The sequence below is a fragment of the Pyrgilauda ruficollis genome, unplaced genomic scaffold, assembly GCF_017590135.1.
Source record: "Pyrgilauda ruficollis isolate IOZ18807 unplaced genomic scaffold, ASM1759013v1 scaffold17, whole genome shotgun sequence".
Classification (NCBI taxonomy): domain Eukaryota; kingdom Metazoa; phylum Chordata; class Aves; order Passeriformes; family Passeridae; genus Pyrgilauda; species Pyrgilauda ruficollis.
The window spans coordinates 11056777-11079365 of record NW_024515875.1 but is presented as its reverse complement, the minus strand read 5'-3'; the positions used below and the strand labels follow the sequence as shown (position 1 = coordinate 11079365).

The 22589-nt window shown below is 46.9% G+C and overlaps 1 protein-coding gene across 12 annotated transcripts; it reads left to right on the top strand.

Annotated features, from left to right (window-relative positions):
* Positions 1-22522, top strand: ZNF384 (zinc finger protein 384). Of its 12 annotated transcripts, none has more exons than XM_041463715.1 (12): positions 1-203; positions 590-638; positions 1532-1721; positions 4380-4446; positions 4601-4841; positions 5179-5500; positions 10318-10398; positions 17434-17658; positions 18306-18488; positions 19280-19358; positions 20193-20351; positions 20515-22522. In XM_041463715.1, exons 3-12 carry the CDS (start codon positions 1669-1671, stop codon positions 20788-20790), a joined length of 1686 nt encoding a protein of 561 aa, XP_041319649.1. In that variant the 5' UTR covers positions 1-203; positions 590-638; positions 1532-1668; the 3' UTR covers positions 20791-22522. The 12 variants fall into 12 exon arrangements, with proteins under 12 accessions (XP_041319649.1, XP_041319650.1, XP_041319648.1 ...); XM_041463716.1 differs by having other exon boundaries at positions 7-203; positions 590-659; XM_041463714.1 differs by having other exon boundaries at positions 7-259.
* Positions 22523-22589: the final 67 nt, after the last annotated feature.

Here is a 22589-nt window from a genome sequence, read left to right as displayed (position 1 = left end):
CCGACCCCCGGCCCGACCTCCGGCCGCGGCCGCCCCGCCGGTGCCCCCGCCCCGGGGAGCCTGCCCCGGGCCGCAGCCGCCGCTCCGCCGCCCCGTTTTCAAGCGAAACCGCTGATGACGCCGTTCCGCTCCTCTCGGCGACCCGGAAGCGCCGAGGCGCGCCCCGCCCCCTGACCCGGAAGCTCCTCCCCGCTGTCTTTCCGGTGAGGAGGCCGCCGCCGCCGGAGCCGGGCCGGGGCCGCCGCTGGGGGGGAGCCCGGTAATGTGCGGGGCGGCGGGACCGCAGGCGGGGGGCCGGGCAGCGGGACTTCCGGGGCCGGGGCGATCTGGAAGCGGAAATGGAGGAGGGCGGGCTGTCTGTCTGTCTGTCCGCCCGCCCGTCTGTCCCGGTGTCGCGGGCTCCGCCACGGGGGAGCCGCGCTCCGGGCCGGCCCCGCCCTCGGCCGCCGCGGGGGGAGGCGCGCCCGGGCCCTCCGGGAGCGCCTGCCCCGCGTATGGCCGGGGCGCCCCGGGCCGCGGGCCCCCGGAGCGCCGCCCGCTGCCATGCGGGGCCCCGGGCGCCCCGGTAACCGAGGCGGTTTATTTGCAGAGCCGGCCCTGGAAGGAGGAGAAATGCAAGAGGAGGGAGAGTGAGAGGGGTAAGGAGCTCCCGGAGCTGCGTGAGTGACCCCCGCCCCTCCGCCCGGGGCTGCCGCGGGGCGGGAGAGATGGGATGGGCCGCGGGTCCCGGAGCCGGGGGCGAGAGGGCGCCTGAGCTCCAGGGTGCGGGAGCAGGGATTGACCGCCTGGAAGGAGCTGAGGCGCAGGGTATGCCCTGTGCCAGGCACCTGTTCCAGCAGAGGCTCGCCCGGTCGGGGTGGAGGCTGCACAAGTGTCGGGGAACGGCACCAAAGTTCTGTCTCTAGTGTGCGGGTTTGGGATCCAGGACTTTGTCCGGTACATTTGGGATATTCCTGATGGGTGTTCAAATGCGCTTGTTCTAAAGGTGTAACAGCGTTTGAACTTTCTGGTGCTTATGGTTACCGGGAAAGCATTTTTGCTTTTGTGGTAACAGCCTGTGTGGCTTTCAGCATCCTTAGTATTTTGCAGCAATTAAGCCTAAAAGCTCCTTGTCATTGAACAAAGATCTTGGGCAGACGTAAAACAACAGTGCAAATTGTTCCCAAGCATTACTCTCAGGGCCTTTTGTTGACTGAAAACTCCATGCCAATGGGAAATAAAAGCCAGGCATCTGGAGAATAAAGAAACCCATGTTAAAAGTCAACCTTTGAATAAATATCTGCATACCCAGCCTTGATTGTGCCTTCCAGAAACACAGCCTCGATCTCACCGTATACTTGCACGTGCTTTTATTTATCTGTTTATGATTAAAGTGATGACCTGCCAAGAAGTATAAATGCAGCAAATTTATATGTGATTCTGTGAGATCTGAACTCCAGATCCCTTGTGAGTTCTCTGGTTCACTCGGTTGTTTATTTGGTGTATGTACATTTGTGGTCTGTACACAGAAAGTGTTTTTGGTTTATATCAGGAGGGTACGTTGGCATCTGTCTGATACTAGACTGGTGAATAGGAAGAAGGTCCCATCTCTGGCCTGTTTGTGGAAGCTGGGATGATGAAGGCCCTGCAGTGGGAGCGTGCTGTGGTGCAGGGTTGAAGCTCCAGCCCATGTCTGGTAGTTATAGAGCAATTGGAAGGGTTACGAGCAGAGTTCTGGTAAAGTAAGTGTGAGCAGCGTCTGAGTGCGGGCTGCCAATAGGGGTGCATGTTTTCAAAATACCCTTTTAGCCTAAAAATGGGGTAGGGGAGGGACAGCTCTGGGTACTAGGCCAGTAGGTTGGTGGAGGAATCTTACCTTTGTTTTCTGCCTTTGGAAGACTGGCTTGCTAGTGAAATTGCATGAAAGCTTCAACTTTTACACCATTTCTCCTTTTCCTCCACATTCTTATAACTCCATCACACTTCAGCCTTTCAAGCCAGAAGTTTGAGGCCTGATAGATAATATGCTCAAGCATTGAGATTTTTGGACAGGGAGGTGGCTTCTAAGGGAGTCTAATGAAATCAGTGTAGCCGTGCTTTGAAGAATCAGTAAGAGCCGTGTTTGACCTGCACACTTTGTAAGCTGAGCAAACAAAAGTTAGATTCTCTGTGAAGTTCTGGTGGAAGACAAGATGGAGACAGGCAGACACTGAGTGCCCTGGCCTCTGCTAGTCTGGATTTTGGAATCTGGAAATGGGCTTTTCTTTCATTACTTTTTCTCTTTAAATAAGAAAGCTGTTGTGAGGTTTTTTTGCTTAAATTGGCATCTTTCTGTTTAACTCCTGAAGTTTGCAGTTGCATCCAAGGGAGTCTTGGACAACTACAAAGTTTCTCTGGAAAATGCATTTGATTATTATTATTATTATTATTATATGAGTTTTTGTGGTTTTGGACAGTCAGGTTCACTTTGGTGTTTTTGATGTGGAAGCTAAGCAAATAACAGCTTATTTATTTTAAAAACAAAACAAACACCAAGCAAAAAACCTCAAACTTGGAAATTCCAAGCAAAATACCGCTCTTGATTAAGGTGGTGCTCAGTTGCCAAGGATGTGTTATCTCCTCATGTGTGCCCATCCTGCGTAAGAAAAAAGTCATGTAATTAAGTGTTACATGCATAGGGCTGTGCTGTGGGCAGTGTACTTAATAATTAATTTGGCTCAGCAAAGAAAGCAGAGGAAGGAAGGTAAGAGTCTTGCCCCATCAGCCTCTGATTGAATCACAGCGGTGTAAATCCAGAGTAATTCAGTCAGGCAGCGAGCAGTCTGACTGCATGCCACCAACGTAAGGTAAATAATTTATCCTTAAGTGTGTTTATTGGTTGATTTGCAGTGAGTGAGTGAGGCAGGAGTACTTGGCCTTGCTGTTGCATGAGCAATTCATAAAAACAAAATTATCGGGTGATTTGGTTCATTTAAATACTGCTTCTCCACATAGAGGAAAATTATCTTTGCATTTTGGCTCACACACAGCAATTCCACATGTATTTATTCTGTCTTCATATACTTCTGTAATGTGTTTCATGCTGCTGGGGGCATCCCTCTGAGCTCCCCTGATGATTGAGATAGACTCTTCAGAAGCAATATTGTTCAATTATTAGACCACTGACAGACCATAACAGAAATACGAGTAGGAGAGTTTGCAGGTAGCTGCATGAAAAACCTACAGTGGTTGTGCTCTCTGCCAAATATATTCTGAGCATAGTTTTTACCTACCACTTTTGCCATATTTGTTTAGGAATAGATGTATCTTCTGTTTCAGAAAATACTGTTTTGTTAATTTCTTTAGGTTTTGAGTAGTGTTTTTGCAAGTGTCACAAACTTTGTTCGCTAGCGGTATTACACAGAGGAATGTAAGGATTAGAAAGGAAAGTGCTTCTTCAGTCAGGTGCTCCCAAAGAGATTATACCTCTGTGCTCAGGAGACTCTTTTGGTGTCTAACTCATCTTCTGAATGCAGGGAGAGTTGAGATGGAGCAGTGGGCACTTGCCTGGGGACAGAGTCCTACAGAATCTTGTCCCAAAGATGGGAAGAAAATGGGTAGTGGGAGCCACTTGGAAATAGGGTATCTCAGGAGCAGGGGAATCAGGTTATTTTCCTACTGCTTAGTCACATTGGAGGAGAGCAGGAATATTGAATGATATTTCTGTGTTTCTTTCAAGAGTGGGGCTGGGGTGGGCAGCAGGAAGTTAGGAGCCCTGAGTTTGACTTCTTGGTCTGCTGTGGCTGTCTGTTATCTTGGGCAAGTCTGTTTCCCTCTCTCTGCCTGTCTTTCTTCCTGTGTAACATAATGCTAATGTCCTTTTGCTGCATCTGGGTCCTTAGGGTTGAGCTGGGGTGGAGGGACAGGCAAGGTCCAAAATTTTCACTGCCTGTGGGGTCAGACTGTCTGTGATGGTGAAAAACAGTTTTCATCTGTATTTGCCTGCTTGCAGATGCACAGATTTCATTTATGCCATGTACTTGGGTGGATGATAATTGGGAAAATTTGGATGTGTTCTGGGTTTCTAGTCAGTCCTGTTTTTTGCATGGAGGACTACTGGGCAAGGGGCATTTCAGATGGACACAAGCCCGTGGGAATAACAGGCATCTTTTCCCCCTGAAAATAATTTTTTTATTTGGGCAGATAGCTCAAAACGGGGGAGAAATTGCTCAAGAAAGATAGGGGAGATTAAGAAGAAAGATAGGGGAGATTAAGGAACTGTCACAGCATTAGACTGAGTCAGTTCCATTTAGGAATCTCTTTGAGTTTAATGGGTTTTTCTTGTGTGTTTGTGTGTCTGTCTTCCTTATCCTCCACTCCTCTTCCCTTCCCCCTTCCTCTTGCCCCCTGTGCCCAGCTAGGATGGAAGAATCTCATTTCAACTCCTCCCCGTACTTCTGGCCAGCAGTGCCCACCGTCTCGGGACAGGTAAGATCTTCCAGCCTGTTGTGTTGGTCTTGCTTCCTGTCAGAAGTTTACGATGCGTGTTGCACGATGAGTGTTTCTGTTGCATTTGTTGCTCAGCGAAATGCTGGGCAAAGGTGTGCCAGGGTATGCTAAAACCTGTCCTTCCCCCGTTTAGATTGAGAACACCATGTTCATTAACAAGATGAAGGAGCAGCTACTGCCCACAGAGAAGGGCTGCAGCCTGGCTCCCCCCCACTACCCTGCCTTGCTGACAGTCCCCACCTCTGTGGCCCTGCCCACTGGTATCTCCATGGACTCGGACACCAAGCCGGAGCAGCTGACACCACACAGCCAAGCCCCCGTGACTCAGAACATCACCGTGGTACCAGTGCAGTCTGCTGGGCTCATGACAGCAGGTAGGGCACTCCAAAGGCTTCAGCAGCCTGCAAAGGGGACTGTGGGATGGGGAAACACGAGGTCCTGGAGAATCCTTATTGGCCTGTAGATTATTCCTAGCCTTACTGATGGTGTGGCCTGCCTTGGTGTGGTTTCGCTGTGAATCTCTAGTCACTCCATACATCCACCCTTTTTACGGAAGTTTGAGTTCCAGCAGTGGAGACTGGGGATGCTTTGGGAGGGGAAGCTACCCTTCTGTTTGTGTTGTAGTCAAAAGTAGGTGCTTCTGTGGGATAAGGAGTTTGGGCATAACTGGAGATGTAATAACTGACTTCCTCCACCTTCCTTTGTTTGCAGGTCCTGGTCTGGTGATAACTTCCCCGTCAGGTTCTCTGGTGACCACAGCTGCCTCTGCCCAGACCTTTCCCATCTCAGCTCCCATGATTGTCTCTGCGCTACCCCCTGGCTCCCAGGCAGCCCTGCAGGTGGTTCCAGACCTGTCCAAGAAAGGGACAGCCGCCCTTGCTGAAGGTGGCGGGGGTGGGGGAGTTGCCCCCAAACCACCCCGGGGCCGTAAGAAGAAAAGATTGCAGGAGTCGGGGCTGCCAGAGATGAGCGACCCCTTTGTGCTGACAAATGAGGATGATGAGGACCAGCACAAGGATGGCAAGACATACAGGTGGGGAGTGGGGTTAAACCTTGACTGTAACATTGCATGGGGATGGGGGTGTAACCCTTCAGAGGGTTACGTGGGAAGAAGAGATCTCTGCCTTGTACCTAGAGAGTCCCTGAGCAGAGAATCTTAGAGCTGCAGAAAGAGTTGAGTTTTCTTCCTGGTCAGGAATACTTACAAGCTGATGGGTTGACCCAAAACTAAGAATTTCCTTTTAGTGGACAGTCTTGATTTCCTGAATATATAGTTGTTAATGTTACTAGGTTAGTTAATGACCAGGATGTTATGGAGGCTAAACTACATCCTTGATGGCACAGCCAGGTAGTATGGCTGGTGCAGCTGGAGCACTCCTGGTGTAGCTGAGAGCCCTGCCATACCTGGGTGCTCCTCAGTTAGGACTCCAGTCTGTCCAGTGTAAAGACTACAAACTGGAGATACACGGAGCAGAAAGTGAGCTGTGGTGGTAGTGTCTGCTCCTGTGTGTATTGCCCCATGTGATCTCCTTCTATCTCAGCACTCCAAACAAAACAAGGGGAAAAAAATATTTCTGAATTAAATATTAAGCGTATTTCTGAGCCCTGAGTTGTCAGATAAGAGGGAGGAGAGTTCTGAGCCCTGAGGTTGGGTTTCTGAGCTTGGAGGGATGTGGCTTTAGTTTATGAGTGGTGGGGAGGGGAGAGATAAGGTAGGAGGGAATACTTGAACCAGAGGATATGCAGTGTGGGTGTTTCAGCAGAGGTGGGAACCAGACAGAGCAGAAAGTGGTAGGCAGTAAATGTGATGGTCTGTCTTAGGAGGGAAGCAGGAGCACTTTTGGGTGATTCAATGATAGGTGTTGGATGATTAAGATAAATAAGAGGCGAAACAGCCAAATTGAAACAGAAATAGGAGATGGTCCCTAAGTCTTCTCACTTGCCCATAATGTGCCCAGGATCCCATATCAAACAGTTTTGCTTTTATCATCCTAGATGTTCTTTGTTTTGGTACAGATATAGTTACCTTTCTGGAATTACGCCTTAGGAATATGAAGGCATCTACATAGCATCTGTGCATCCACCCCAGGCATTTTTTCACTTTTATCTATAGCGGTTTTTTAATGTTTACATTTTTTTTTAATCAACATAGTTAAATGGGTAGAAAACCAGAGCTTGGATCAGCCTTTTTATCTTAGCCAATGTCCCAGTTCTTCCACTTTGAAAATATAATCAGCGTATGGTGAGGAAGGGTGGGAGTGTTAGGTAGCTTGCTATTTGTAATCCCACCATTTATTTTGGGCCATAGCCACAGATCCACACTACTCAAGCTGCTTACAGTCTGGGTTGCTAATTAGGTTGTTAAATATGTATTTACAGGGGACACAATTGGCAGTGAACACTAGAATTAAAGCTGAACCAGGGCTTTAATTATAGCTCCTTGTTTACTTGTAAGTTTGGAAAAAAATGCCCAAGACCAGGTGGAGTGACTCAGCAGAAACTTTATGAACATGCTTAGTCTGTGTAACAGCTCATGAAAAAGCCTTTGCAGGGAAAAAACAGATGAGTGTATATGTGGGAACATGTAATTTCTTTATGTTTAAGATTTCTTTATGTTTAATCTGAGTGTGGTACCTCTTTCAGCAGCTCCCACCCTAAGCAGGCCTTCCTCTGAGCAGTGCTTGGGTGTGAGAGAGCTAAATTGAGATTTATTGAAGACCCCCAATAGTGGTACCTCAGGAGGGAGTACTTCTGCCCTCCTTGAGATCTGCACTTTGGATGATGCATCCCATGTGCAAGTTTGGAACTAAAAATGATTGCTGGAAAAATAAAGGAAAGCGCTATCTTCTCTTGGAGCTGTGGGAGAGAAGGCCTTTGTGCAACATAGTAAAATCATTTCTCTATAATATGCATATGAATAGACTCACAAGCTAAAACTTTGAGCAATACTGGGATCCTTCTGTATTCTAGAGGATGATTTCAGTAGTTCCCGTCACTACAGTATGCAGACATATGCTAGCTAAATTAAGACTGTGGGTGAGGTTGCTCTACTCCTGCTTCTTTCTCAGGCTGGAGGAGGAGTTGGTTTTGGCATTCATATGACTACGTTTGTATGATTTCACTGATTCCCATGATGACACACTGAGAATAATGTACTCAGATTCCTGGAAGGAGTTGTACTACATTGATCAGTGTGATTTTTTTATTTTTTTTTTTAAATACCCAATTCCTAAATCCTGGGATTGTTTTGTCAAATTTAATTATCTTTTTAAGCTTTGTTCCTGAGCTCCGTGAGCTCTCTTGTCATGAGTGTCTGGGCAGGTGGCTAATATTTGTAATTCCTGACTCTTAGTGTGGTGATAAAGACAAAGTAAGGCCTTGAATGAGCAGCACAGCTGGGCAGATGTGGGAGGTGTTGGAGCATAAACCTTGGTACCTGTACTGCAGCTCATCCCATTCTCTACTAAATGTAGAGATGCCTGCTCCAGCAAATGGCAGCTATTTTACTGCTGTATCATGTCTAGAAGTGAATTAGTAGGCTGCTGTGAAAGTGATGGAAGAATCTCTATGACTATGGTTTTTTTGGTAAGAAAAGGTGTGAGGCTTTTGCTAACGATGGCAATACTTGCAGATCTTTGACGTCTGTCCTTAGGATTTGTCTGGCAAAGTCCTTGGTGCTTTTCATTGTGCTACTGGAAAAATGCTTGCACCTGCAGGGGACAGCATCTAACCCAGTCCTGTGAAGCATTTTCTTTCATGAGTAATGTCACTTCAGTCTTGTCTGGATTCATCATCAGCTCTTTGTTAATCTTCCCCAACATCTTTGTAGAATTCGCTTTTTCTTTGGAAAATGAGATCAGCATCGAGAGTCTCTCTAGAAAGATGCTGGCACTGTGGAGCACATGGCTTCTTCCCAGTGCTTTAAAAGGTGCTGAGGAAAAGGTAGCAAGCAGGTCCTGGATGCAGTAGGATTGTTTTTCAGTCCTGGTGCGGTGCCTGTACCTGTGCAGTTTCAGAAGTCTGTGGTGTGATATGATCAGTGGACAAGACTGACCACTCTGGGCCAGATCATCAGTTCTCTTTCTCTTGACAGTTCTCTAAGCAGTTTCTTTGTAAGAGGAAGAGAGCTCTGTATAGGCATTGCTAGGCTCTGGTACTAAGTAAAATCTCGGATGAATACCAGTTTATAGTCTGGAATGTTTTGCAAGCTGTGCTCTGGAGCCTCGAATACCAGCAGAAAAGTTGTCGGCTTGAGAAGGGCCTCACTGTCATAGTGTAATCAACAAGCTCTGTCTTCTCCACTTCTAGTTTTGAGTTTTCCTTACTTTCACTGGGGAACAGCAGGGAAGTTGAGAGACAATAAGCAGCTGAGGGACGTAGGAAACTACAGAGATGAGTCCAAGGTGCAAAAGTGTACAGAAGCCTTTGTGAACTGAGCTGTGGAAGTGAGGAAGCTGGATAGAGACCCTCATTAGAGAGAAAGTTATGTACACAAGGGGAACCAATGGTTGGAATACAGCAGGTGGGCATCTTCTCAGACATGTCTTGTTTTAAGCATGTTTTTTCTCCCCTGTACTGGATTTAGCATTACTGTTTAGTGAACTTCCCATAGTTTTGAATCAATTTGTAATGTGGTGGCTATGAGTTTAGTAAGCCACATATGTCTGTGTCTTGTTGAATTTGGCCGGTTTTAAGCATGCTTTGAGATGAGGTATAGTTTGCAGGTGGAAATATATGAAGGTAATATTCTCTTAGAGGCTTCTTGAGGCTTGCATGACCCCAGGCACTCAGCAGACAGTCCATCTCCACAGAAGGGACAAATACAGCCTAACTTCTCTCAGTTTCTGTGTGAGATTGGGCTATATATCTACTCTTCCTGCAGCTCTAAGCATCTTCTAGAATTGCACTGAAGGGCCAGACATGCTTTTCCTTCAGGCACGGCTGCTCCTCCTTCTGCTTCAGAAGGAGTCTCTAGTGCCTAGTGTGGACAGTAACCTCCCCCTCTGATGGACACAACAGCAAGGCGTGAAAAGACACTGCTTGGTTCAAACGTGGAAGGGATGAGAATGATCAGGGACTGGAGCTGTTTGTGCTGAGGAAATCTGGAAACTTGGTAGAGATAGGAACCAGAAAGGGGGAGAGAAAAGACAAGAGCCTACAAACTAGGGAATGCAGCAGAGGATGTGATGGGGAACCTCTCTGCAAGGGAGAGAGGGGAGAGCTAGCACAGGAATAAGCTAGCTATAAACAGCCAAGACTGAAGGGTGGAGGAAAGAACTATGTTGTGGTGCACCAGACCAGCGAGGTGCTGGAAAATGAGGTACTTAGAACTGGCAGAACAGAGAGGGACAAGAGTATGGGATGTGGACAGACAAACAGAAGCATGAGGGAGAGGAGATAAGTGATAGGTAACTGAGGGAATGAAGTAGCAAAGTGCCTCTGCAGTGGAGGATCAAGAGGCTGGTGCATGTGGGTAAAGAGCTTGGGTCTGGGCCTTGGTGCAGGAGAGGGGATTGCTCTGGGCTAAAAGGCTAAGGGCAAAAGGGGAATTAAGTTTAAAGTGTCAGGCAGAAAGTTTGACCACATTCCCTCCAAAGCCTAGAAATATTAAACCCAGTGTTTCTAAATTTTGCCATGGCTTTGATGTCAGAATAAGAATGTGACCTCCTCTGGCAAAGAACCTCATCTCCCTCTTAGGCTAGAGAAAGGTGACAAAGTATTGTTGCTGTCATTTATCATCTTAGCTGCAGTGGCAGAGGTCTGTGCAGTGGATTTTAAGATTGCTGATGACCAACGTGGGTGTCAGTATGATGCCACACGTTGGAATTTCTGTTTGCTTTTTTTAACAAGTGGTTCCGTGAGCAGCGGAACTAATGATGCCTGGTTTCCAGCGGCTCTCTCCTGTGTGGATTCTCTGATGTCTAATCAAGGGTGAGCTTATTAGCCTTTCCCTCAGTAGAGGACTCCAAGAGAGTCTCTCTTCTTTCCTGAGCTGCATATTTTTGAAACTCATGTTGCCTTTTAAGATCCTTATTCCTTTTCCAGATTGGTTGGCATTGGCTTATGATCTCAGAGCTCTAAGGAACACTTGCACATGCACATTTACATATACACATGCAGTTTGTACACATAATCCTTGCTTTGTATATAAATGCAGTGCTTGGAGCTTAGAAAATGACAATTTGACTGGCTACATGCCTGAGGGTATAATGAGATAAAACCTTGTGTTATGGTAAGTTCTCTCCCTTCTGCTGAGATATTGTAACTGTGTGTGTGTGCACGTACTTGCTTTCCCTTGGCAGTTCCTCATAGTGCCTAACAGAAGGAATTGACAGGGGAAGTTCTCAGTCACAAATTCTAATTTTGGCATGTTACTTGTCAATGGAATGAATGAGTGTGTGCAAGGGAATGAGGAGGACAGTCACAGTTTCAGCTTGGGAGGGAAGGAACTTTAAAACTCTATTTTGTGCCTCTTATCTGATTACGCCTTAATTTGGCCCTACTGAGTCAATGCACTTTGATACCATCCTTGATTAGTTATTAGTGCATGATAGCCCGTCAGAGACCTGCATGTTTGCTGAACCTGAAAGGAATATTCTCTGAAAAGAAAATAAAACGCATTGACATGGGATTGTGGAATTGTGGAGCATCATCTGGGGAAGGCATTTGCTAGTATGAAGAACTGTTGATTACATTTGCCTCTGCCACAGATTGCTGTGGTATCCTACAGCCCGACAGATAATCTTGCCTTGAAGTGTGTGCAAGTATGAGTTAGGTTGAATCTGCAGTGGATTTGCATTTGTCTCAGGCTACAAATGACCATAGAGAGTTACCCTGAAATAATTAATTTGGTGTTTCCAAAACCATAATCTCAAGTATCATTGAACATTTCTCTGTTACAGGTCAGACCCTCTTCTGCTTTGCAGAAGTGTTGTAGCTCATAGGAGTAGCATGCAAATCTGTAGGAGCAGATGTAATAGGAATTTTCCTTTAAAGGAAAAAAAGAGGTCACAGATATCAGTTTGTCCTCTTGGAATTAGTGGGTACATCTCTCTGACTGTGTTTCACTGTGTCTTTTGTGATTCCCTTCCCTTACGAAAACTAAAGCAGGGACATTGTGGGGATAGATGAGCGCTTATGGAGCACTGATATTTCTGTGGTGGGTACAGGAGATGAATGATCTGCTTCACGAGGTTGGATTTGTGTGTGGTCACTGTCCTGTGTGGTGATATAAAAAACTGAATGCTTGCTTGTTAAGTATCTGTGTGTGCAACATAATAAGAGTGCAGTCCTGTGGAAATAGTCAATAAAGCTGTATCAGAACGCACCTGCGTTGCGGAGCCAAATTATGGTGACATGGATGACCTTAATCCTGGTGTTTCCAAATTTCCTAGTGCTTTCTAATGGGCCTTTTGTATTCTTTTAATTTTAGCTCTTGCATGTTATCACTATACTAGGAAGCACATTATTGTGTTTTATTGTTTTGTTGGTCTTTTATGCTAATGGTGACTGATTCCAAAAACTAGCGGACAGTGTCTTAGGCCTGATGTTCAGTGATTTGGAGGTCAACAGAAAGTCATGGCTGATAACCTAAAGATAAAAGCAATGCTGGTGGATAGCTGTAAAAAAATGGGATCTTTATGTAGTTGTTAATTGTTCAGACAAAATATTTTTTAATACAGTCCCATGGAAGACTTAGCCTTCTGGGACAGCCTGGTGTCTCCAGCAGCCAGGGATTAAGGTCCAGATGTTTGGACACAATGGAAAGCATTATCAGACAGAAGTGTTTTGTTGGACTATTGAATGTCTCAGGTCTAATATAAGGAATAAGGAGAAACAGTATCCTAGAAAGCAATGGCTGTGAAAAAGACTTTTAGGAATTAAGTGACATCTTGAAAGCTCCCAGTGCAAGACTGTGACGGAAGAGCTTTAAGGTGCAACTGTTTAAAGCATAAATGATTGAGTCATTAAAAGACAGGCAACATGTGAAGTATGCTGAAATACCACAAAATTCTGGGTCAGGTATTTTTAGGGTCATTTGGAAGAATGGACAAGAGGCAGGAATGCCCTCAAATCTGGGAACTGGGAAAGTGCCATATGATGAGAGCATGTTGAACTGCTCTTTGCCTTGGCAGTATATGAGAGTATGCTTTTCTGCAGCCTTACCAAGCCACCAGGTGACTGAAGGACTGTGGAAGTAAGTTGACCAAGATCTCTGAGCATACCTGATAGATTTATACTCCAGAAGTATAAACTGTTCATTGGAAGCACAGTGTTGGCTTTGGAGTAGGAGCTGATGCTGGGTGTGCCAGTGTGGAAGCAGAGGTACAATTCCTGTGCCTTCATCTGGAATTTTCATGCTCGCTGGCTTTATTTGCCTGTTGCCCAAGGGTACCTGTGTATCTTGGGTGTTTTGTCTCCTTTCTCCTCCTCTCTTACAAAATATTAACAAGAAAGTGTTTAGCTTAAAAAAATTGGGGGAATGTGAGGGTCAAGCATTTATCATGAACTGTGCATCCATTATTATGCTATGTTTGCATTAGTTACTTCATTAACTCTCCATTGCAAAGGCAGGACATTTCCTTCCTTTTTAAATGAGCTGCTGATTCTGACAGCCTAAATTTACTCTTATCATCTAGTCTAACTTCAGACTTTCCTGGTTTGATTTTTAGTTTTACTGATGGTCTAACTTGTATATGTAACCTAACAGAAGAAACAAGGACTCAATTAACTTGTAAGACTACTCTCAGTAGATACTAGGAATTCGAATTCTCAGAGCCATATAAAAGCTTACACAGTTTTCACAACTGTGATACTGATTAATTAAGCACTTGATTGAAAAAGGCTGTTAATCCATGTTGGGCAAATTTTACTATGAGCTGGTATTTCAGATGGCATTTTATCTCCTAACAGCATCTGATGAATGAGGCAGAACATTCCATGAAAAGTGGAAAAAAATACAGCACTGCGTGCCACAGAGTTGTAGTCTAGTTGCTATAGGCATCATTTTCTTTATGACTCACTGTGATGACTTTCATATGGAAGTAGAATTAGCATTGTACATCCACCTTTTGCTGGCATTTCATGATTTTTGAGAGTGTCTCTGTCTAACATGAACATTTTTTGAATGTCTTTATTTCATATAAAAAAGAAAGCATTATAAACATTGGAAGGGGTTACTTTTGATCTCTGGCATATGGCTGAGTGCTAATTTAACTGTTGATATGAACCTCTGTTTTATTAAGGATATTTTCTCCAAGGCTGTCTGAATTTGCAGAGCCATAACAAGCTGCTGCAGGGGATGTTGTGTCACACCATCAATGGGAATGCTGCAGCCATTTCTGTTTCTTGCTGTCAGAAAGAATGCAGCCAAAGGAGGGGTGGTTTAGAAGCACAGTGGGGAGACTATTAAAAATGGATATTAAACAGAGGGGGGGTAGAAATCAATTATTTCATATAGTGTTTCATTCATGCTTAGCAAGGAGCACTCCCTATTTTTCCTCTCCCCAGCCAGAATTTCACTGAAGTAGAACACTGAAATGCTGCTAGTGTCAGATGGGATATTCTCATTATCCATATAGATTTAACATTTTTTTGAATCCATATTCGCCCACTAGAGGGCTGATTGCATCTTCCCCTTTAATATTTGATGTTGTCTGAAGCAGAATGCAAAGCCCTTAATTAAATGGATCATTTGTTCCCATGAAAATGCCTGATACCACACAATATAAAATTCTGAAATGCAACTTTCTGTTATATTCCAGGGCTTTTTTTAACTCATAAGGCTCATGAATTTGTTAATGCTGCATAACATTCTTGCTCTCTCAGGGTTGATACTAATTAGATGATTAGAAAATGAGTTCTTGCAAGATTTTAATTCTAAATGTTGTTTGAAAAACAATATCAGAGTGTCTGTAGCTGCTAAATGCAGACAACAGAGGTTGGTTGGTTTGTTCATTTGAGGGTTTTGTTTTGATTTTGGGGTTTTTGGGGAGGTTAGGGTTTTGGGGGATTATGTTATCGTTGTTGAGCCCCGTTTTTGCTAATAATCAGGTTTATCATTGTCATGCAAGTGCCAGTGGTGTTTTGAAAACTTCTTTATAATTTTATTTTGAAAATAGAAAAGGACATGCAGTCTGTTTCTCTTCATTAAAGTTTATTTTAGAGGATTTCTGACCTGAAGGCAGATACCTGGCAAAGCAAATAAATAAAGGAAAGGGTGCACAGAAGTTATGGAAGATAAAGTTGATGGCTTTATGGCACTAGAGATTTAATGCATGGGACTACTTAGACTTGATGGCACAGTAAAGTTCATTAATTTTTCAGAACAGAATAGACTATTTAAAATATAAGAGTCCTGTGTACAGCACAGAAGAGATTAGTGCCATTAGCATTCTCTTTAAACTAGAGCAAACCCCTTAGAAGGGTATTTCTCTCAGAAAGGTACCTGGATTCTCAGAATGCTGATTGTAGGGGCCAGGTGATTGAGACCATATTGTAGCCTCCAAGCCTTGTTCCAAAGATGCATTATTCTCACGGTTGGAAAAGGCCTGTTCCTTCTTTTTTTCCACTTCTGGTGTCAGTTGTTGTTCCTTGTTATATCTGACTTGTTCATCAAATAAGCCCATAGTAATTGATATTTTTCTCTCTACGTAGATTTATTTGCATATTGAGCAAATTATCTTTTAAGCTTTACTCCAAAGCTAGAACGACTGGAGTTGGTGAATCTCTCCTGCAAAGCCAATTTTCCACATGCCATCATTCTTTAAGTTTGCTGAGCCTGTGTGAGTTTTGCAGTAATTGTTGAGGACACTGACTTCAGAATTAGACATGCTGTTGGCAAGAGCAGTCGTTCCCCTCCTGTATACAAAAAGGATACCTGCTATTCCCCTTTGTTTTGGTGAGCCATATTAGCACAGCATCACACTGGGAGCTTGTTCTCAATTGAATGGTTCCTTATCAGAGGGCCAATGCTGTGGAACGGGGTTCAATTGAGAGTAATGGAAGTCAGCATCTGCTGAGAAAGAGCTTGCTAAAAGTCAAGCGTGGGATTATGCTGTAATTGCTTGCATTAGCAGGGAACTGGACTTGGCGACTCAAAGGTATTTTTCAGTTCAGTGTTCACCTCAGAGTTATTTCTAACATTGGTGCTTTCAAGGATACTCAGTCCTCATCATGTAAGTATGGCTTGATTACTGCAGAATACATGTGCTCTATTCAAGTCTGGCATTTCAGGAAGTCTGGAACAAACTGTGTGACTTGAGATAGTTTGGTTTATAAACCAAGAGCTACTTTTTTAAAAAAAAGATGATGCTGATGTTCCTTTTTACTCCTTATATCTTTAACTGATATAGGGATAAACAGCCAAATTGCTTCTGTTTGTTGATTCCAGCAGGGATTGGTGTGTGTGTGTGTGTATTGAAGAGGGATTTATGTAAGGATATACTTAGTTTGCATGTTCTGCTAGGGCTTGCAATTAAAATGGATTAAGAGAAAGATGAAGGTAGGACACGTGGGAACAACTGTTAGAGATGATAATGAATGTAAAAGAGCAAAGGTGGAGAGGAGGGAAATGTTATGACAGGTGTGTGTTAAAGTGCTTGCTAGGAAGGCATGGCTTCCAGCTAAATGGCTTGGAATCAAGCTGTGGCTCGGAAGGGCCTGTGGAAGTTAAGGTGGGTGCTGGATGAATACTGCTTACATGACATACGCTAATCAGACTGCACACATCATAAAGCTTCTGGCTCCAACAGAGTCACAACGGTAGATGCAATGAAGTATCCTCCTGAGAGGAGATGGATATGGGGAAGAGCAGGATCAGCTCTGTGGCTTGTAATACCTGCAGAGACTTTTGTTGCTGAGCAGTTTTGTAAACACTATGACACTCAAGAAATTCCCAGACAAAACCACTATGAACGTTGAATTCATGTTAACCAGCCTTCCTCTAGCTGGCATCTCTTCTCTCAGATGTGACCCTGGAAGTTACATGTGCAGATTCTATTTTGTCTTTAATGTAAATGAAAAGCCTAAATTCAGATAAACCTTTACTCTGCCCCTTGTTTGACACACATGGAGGGTGGGAAAGAAATGAGTAACTTGGATGCAGCTTCTATCTCTCTGTCAAATTAACAACCACAAAAGCTTTTACCATCTTGGACTGTAAAACAGTATGAGCTTCTCTTAACAGCCTGGTGTCGTAGTGGAGGAGCAGTTTTTAACAGCAGCATCCGTAGCAGAGCAATGCCAACTGCTTCTTCTTGTTCAGAGAGTCTGTGTGTTAACAAATACGTTTCTGATCATTATGGGAACAGATGGATCCAAATGCCCAGACAAAACATTTTGCATCACATCAGTAAGACTGAAATGATGAAAGCCCACTAGACCAATGAAATACCACATTTGATATCCAGAGTATCTTTGTGAGACCCACTAGGAAAGCAGCACTGCTGTTATTCTCAGCATTTTGTATCCTAAATATTTGAGTGTCTTCTCCAGAAATGGGAGTGTTAAGTGCAGAGTTAAGTGGATTTTGCCATTTCTGCTCTCACAGACTTCACAGTACATGGAATTAACTTCTAATACAAACTACAACCTGGGATTTCCAAGGTTTTTTTTACTAAAATAAATCATAGATTAACAAAGTTGGGGTTTTGACTGGGAATTATTCCTATCCCTTTAGGATTGCTGTTGGAAAATTTTCAGAGTGCTGCCCTACCTCTCTTGCAAGCCACTTCACCTGTCTGACTGTGAAGTATTGTTTGTTCTGTTACACCAGTTCCCAGCTTAAATTTGTTCCCCTGGGACTGAACCAAGCCAAGCAGTCTCCCAGGTGAAACATCCCCAGTACCACATAGTGGGAAAACGCCCCTTCTTCATTCAGTGTGGAAGATCCCATCCAGTTAGAGTTGATCCATATTGGGGCTTACCCCCATGTGACACTGTCTCTTCCCCTCGCCCCGGTCCCAGGTGCCGGATGTGTTCGCTGACCTTCTACTCCAAGTCGGAGATGCAGATCCACTCCAAGTCCCATACGGAGACAAAGCCACACAAGTGTCCTCACTGCTCCAAGAGCTTCGCCAACAGCTCCTACCTGGCTCAGCACATTCGTATCCACTCAGGGGCCAAGCCCTACACGTGCAGCTACTGCCAGAAGGCCTTCCGCCAGCTCTCCCACCTGCAGCAGCACACACGGTAAGGGCCAGAGGAGGCTGGGGCCCTCTGCACTGCATGTTGCCGTCATCCCAGCATGCTGTGAGCACCTCGGCGGGCGACTGCCTGGGCAGACCTGGCTGGTTGTCACAGGCTGCTCAGGTCTTGTACGCGTCAGACTGGCAGTAGCGGTATCGGACACGTGAGACTGGTCCCTGGCTGTGAGGGGCTGGGTGCGCTCAGGTTAGCGCCGCTCCGCCGGAGAGGCGTCGGCAGCGGAGTGACGCTTTCTGACAGGAGGTAGGGCTGGTTGTGTCAGTGTGAGAGTAGAGCGGGCATAGGACGACTGTTCCCTGTCGCCCCAGCGTAGTTCTGCCAAACATCTCAAGTCCAGGCTTGCAGCCCCCCTGCTATTTCAGCCACAGGCTTCCCACACACAGCTTGCCAATGCCCCTCAGTCCAAGCTCTATAGTTCCTCTCTCTGGATCCTCCCCCGGTGCAGACAGACCATGGTCTCTTGAATCCAAGGGGAGCACAGTTTGAGACCAAGAGAGCTCATGCTGTGTTTGGAGTTCCTTCATGTAGCAGATAGCGTGGTGCTGTCCCACCCCCTTTGTGCCCTCATTCCATCAGCACTAGCCAGATGGCGGTCATGTCCAACTGCTGCTGCTCCTCCTCCTCTTCGGCAGGATCCACTCCAAGCTCCACACGGCGATTGTCAAGCCGCACAAGTGTCCTCACTGCTCCAAGAGCTTCGCCAACACATCCTACCTGGCCCAGCACCTCCGCATCCACTCGGGGGCCAAGCCCTACACCTGCCGCTACTGCCAGAAGGCCTTCCGCCAGCTCTCCCACCTGCAGCAGCACACACGGTAAGGGCCAGAGGAGGCTGGGGGCCTGGCCCTGGTCCCCCCGCGCTGCCGGCATGCACCTGTGGAGCACGCGCGCCAAGCATGCGGGGGGCGGGCGGGGAATGCGGCCGGCTGCACCCCCAGAAGGAGGTGACCCACCTGAGTGGACGGAGTGGAGGCTGCGCAGGAGACACTGACCACGTCAGGGCTGAGGTGGGCACATGCTGTCCCTGGGGATCCTTGGTCTTGCACCGCGGGCGGCACAGAGAGAGAGCGATAGAGAGAGAGGCATTGGCTGTAGGGGATCCCAGCCTGGCACCACGGGGGTTGGACTGAGTGTGTGGAAGCTGCTCCTGGCATTGCAGGGGGACAGGGACAGATTAACACTGTAGGTAAACTCAGCCTGTTACTTAAAAGGAAAAGTGTTGGTGTGTCTATCTTGGAGGGATCAGAGCTGCTTTCTTGGTACTGTGTAAGCAAGAGAACAGATTCCTCTTGGTCATTTGGGACTCCTGAGCTTGGAGCAGGGAGCCTGGACCTCCAGACCCCTTCCCAATACATTTTTAGGTAGCTCACATGCTGAGCTGTCCAGGCGTTCCTAAGCTCTTGCTCCTCGATCCTAGTCACTCTGAAATCTGGTTGACTGCCTGTCTTCAACTTCTAACTGGACGCGGGAGCTGGGCAGAGCTCTCTTTGTCCAGCTAGAGCAGCATCTGGAGGCAACATCATCCCCTTCACACAGCAGCAGGCCCTGGCAGTCTGCCCTGTCTGTCTGCTCACTGCCTCCCATTTGTGCTCTTCCTCCTCAACAGTATCCACACCGGGGACCGACCCTACAAATGTGCTCACCCTGGGTGTGAAAAGGCTTTCACCCAGCTTTCCAACTTGCAGGTAAGGGGCTGGGTGTGTCCTGCTCGCTGGCAGGGGTTGGCAAGGGTGCCTGTGGTAGAGGAGGTGGAAGAAGTGGGGTGGCTGGGAGGAGAGTGAAAAAATATAGAAAGCTATTGAAGCCCTAGGCAGGGAAGAGATTCCTGCCTTGTGGCACTAGTGGCCCAAAGAAGTCACATAAATGGTCACATCCTGTAAAATTAACTTGACTTGAAAGCGGTGAGACCTTAGTGAAGTTCCCCCCATCTGTTTTGCAGTTTTCTAATTTAGCTGGGGCAAGACTTTTGCAAAATGTTACACCTCATAAAGTCTGGATATCTGGGTGGGTTTTCTTTGTTTTACAATGAAATGGAGGGCGTAAGGGTAGGGATTTAGGAAGCAGAGGTGGTTTGTCGTGTTGCAGTACCCTGGAGGAGGGGGACTGTAGAGTGTGCCAAAGAGCAAAGAGCTGTAAACACCTGCAAGCAGTTAAGCAAATCCTGCCCTGAAGATATTAGATGCAGGAAGCAGATGTGTGGAGGGGCAGAAAAGGAGAGACCAGGAAAAGACTGAGAGTTGCATGGAAACTGCGAATATGGGGGTTGTGGAGCATTAAGAGTCTCTGCTCTTCAAATCCCTAGTAAGCATGAGAGGGAAGGGCATGTGTGGGGAAGGTGTGGTGGGCTGGAGGGAGAAGTTCCATCCCTATGCTAGGAGCCAGGTGTACCTTCTTCAGCAGCCAGGAGCTTGGGGCCTGGCTGTAACGGGGTGTTTGAGGTGAAGCTGTCTCCAGTACTAATACTTGCTTCCTTCCTCACGCTTGCTTTCTCTTTCCTCCCTGCTGCTGCCACCCCCCAGTCCCACAGACGGCAGCACAACAAAGACAAACCTTTTAAGTGCCACAACTGTCACCGTGCGTACACGGATGCTGCCTCGTTGGAGGTACACCTGGCTACGCACACGGTGAAACACGCCAAGGTCTACACCTGCTCCATCTGCAGCCGGGCCTACACCTCGGTGAGTGTTCGCTGCCCAGGGGCTGGCAGAAGTGGTCACCTTCCCAGGGAGCAGCTCCTGGAGATCCAATGGGAGCAGTCCCCTGAGTTTCCGTGTCCCTCCCTATTGGCTTTTGCTCTTGCCAGCGTCGTTCCCTCCTCTCACGCGGTCCTTCCCGTTGCAGGAGACGTACCTGATGAAGCACATGCGGAAACACAACATCCCTGACCCACAGCAGCAGGTGGTTCAGGCACAAGCCCAGGCCTCGCAGCAGCAGCAGCACTTCCAGCCGCAGGGCGGGGGGGCAGCAGGGGGCCCTTCTGGAGACACTAACCAACCCAACCCTCCCCCCCAGTGCTCCTTTGACCTGACTCCTTACAAGACTTCAGAGCATCACAAGGACATCTGCCTCACTGTCAGCACCAGCGCCATCCAAGTGGAGCACCTCTCCAGCTCCTAGAGAGACCTCAACCCAGGGAGCAGAACGCCTCTTGTGCATAGCCTGTGCCAGGGGCACCGCTTGTGCAGCGGCCCTCCTCGTGCAACAGTTTCCGGCCTCTCCTCCTGCAGCAGCCTCTCCTGGCTGTGTAACCCTGTTCATGGCACCCCTTTGCACAACAGCCTGTCTCAAGGGGGTGCTCCTTCTGTGCAACAGCCTGCCTGGTAGGAGGATGCTTCCTTGTGCAAGAGCCCCTTTCCTGTGCTGGGATCACTTCCTCATGCAAGAGCCCCTCCTTTGAAACCCAAAGAAAGGCCCCTGTTTTGCCTTCTCTCTCACTGTAGGATGTGTACGAAGCGGGGTTGCGTGTTGAGACACGCATGGTGGATGGGATGGAGAGACGGCCCTTGTATATACAGGGGCTTGGACACATGTTTTTAGCAGGCCACAGAATGTGGCAGGGTTCACAGCTGGATGGGGTTCTTTGAGGATTGCCTTGAGTGTCTAAGAGAGAAATATCCATTCCTATCCCTCCTGCTTGTGAAAGGGAGGAGGGGTCGCTCGTCCTGCCCCAAGGACTGGATGGGAGAAACCTTCTCCCCAGTGGAAGATGAGACCAGTGGAGGGGGGAGAGGTGAGGCATGTTCTCTGGGATGGACAGGTGCCTACACTGCCTAAGGGCTGTGGAGTATTGCATTCTTTCTCCTCCCCTGGTGGAGAGCAGCAGAGAGGAGTCTGTCTGAACTGGCTGCTGCCTCTCTCTCACAGCTGTCTGAGCAGCACAGTGGCCCCGTAGGAATGTGGGTTCCTGCTCATTGCCCTTCCTGCCCGTTGTGGATGATATCCTAGCAGCTTGTACTCCTCCTCCTCTCCCTCCTGCTTTTCCCCTCCTCAGAAAAGTCAGCAGGCATCAACAACAAACCAAAAAGCAACTGGAGGGAGGGTAAGAGACTGCCAAAATAATCATCACCCTTCTCTCTACTCCCTTTCCTGAAAGGTGGGATGACAGCAGTTCTGACACACACACCTGTCCTGCCCCAAGTTTCCCAAAGGGAAAGAGGAGGAGGAGGAGGAGGAGGAATAGACCAGTCTTTTCAAGGGGCTGGCAGGAAGCAGGGAAAGGCTAGCTTCTCCTGCTCATCTCTTGCCAGAGTGCTCTCCCAGGCTCCCTCTTGCCAAGACGGGCTGGACTCACATGGCAGTGGTGGCCTCTTCTGGACCCTGGTCAAGGGAGAGAATCCCCAAAAGGTGGACAGTGGAGAGAAGGGGATGAAGATCCCCACAGAGAGACCAATCTAATGAGAAGGGGGAGCCAACAAGAATAAACTGAAGGCCCCTTGAATTTATATATATATATATATAAATATCTATTCCCCACCCCTGGCCCGCTCTGTCCTTGCTGTAACTGTTTCTATCTCTGTGTTTATAAAACGCATTATCCTGGCGAATTTTTATTTTCAATCTTCGTTTGTTTTTCCCTTTCTCTTCGTCTTCAATTCTCCTTCCTCTTATTTTTTTTTAATTGGTCCACATGACTGCTAGTCTTGTGTGTTACTTATTAGTTTCTTTGGATCATGGAGGCTGACTTGGAAGAGAATGAGAAGGCAAGGGAAAAAGCATGTGTTGTTGGGTTTTAAAATCAGTCACCCACCCAAAGCCTATAGAATCCCAGACTTGTGTATGAACAACCAATAGGGGCTTCTATTTTATTTTTTTTAACCACCCTGTATAGAAATAAATTGGTGTAAAAGGCTCCTTGAAGGTGCTGCTGTGAGCACCCTGCCCCTGTGACGTGTGTTCCTTCCCCCTGCACCCGACCC

Excerpts from the sequence above, each read along its gene's own strand:
- ZNF384 (XM_041463715.1), top strand. The coding sequence starts at position 1,669 with ATGTCTGGTAGTTATAGAGCAATTGGAAGGGTTACGAGCAGAGTTCTG. Across the intron at positions 4,842-5,178 it reads TGCTGGGCTCATGACAGCAG|GTCCTGGTCTGGTGATAACT; the intron begins GTAGGGCACTCC and ends CTTTGTTTGCAG. Across the intron at positions 17,659-18,305 it reads CACCTGCAGCAGCACACACG|GATCCACTCCAAGCTCCACA; the intron begins GTAAGGGCCAGA and ends CCTCTTCGGCAG.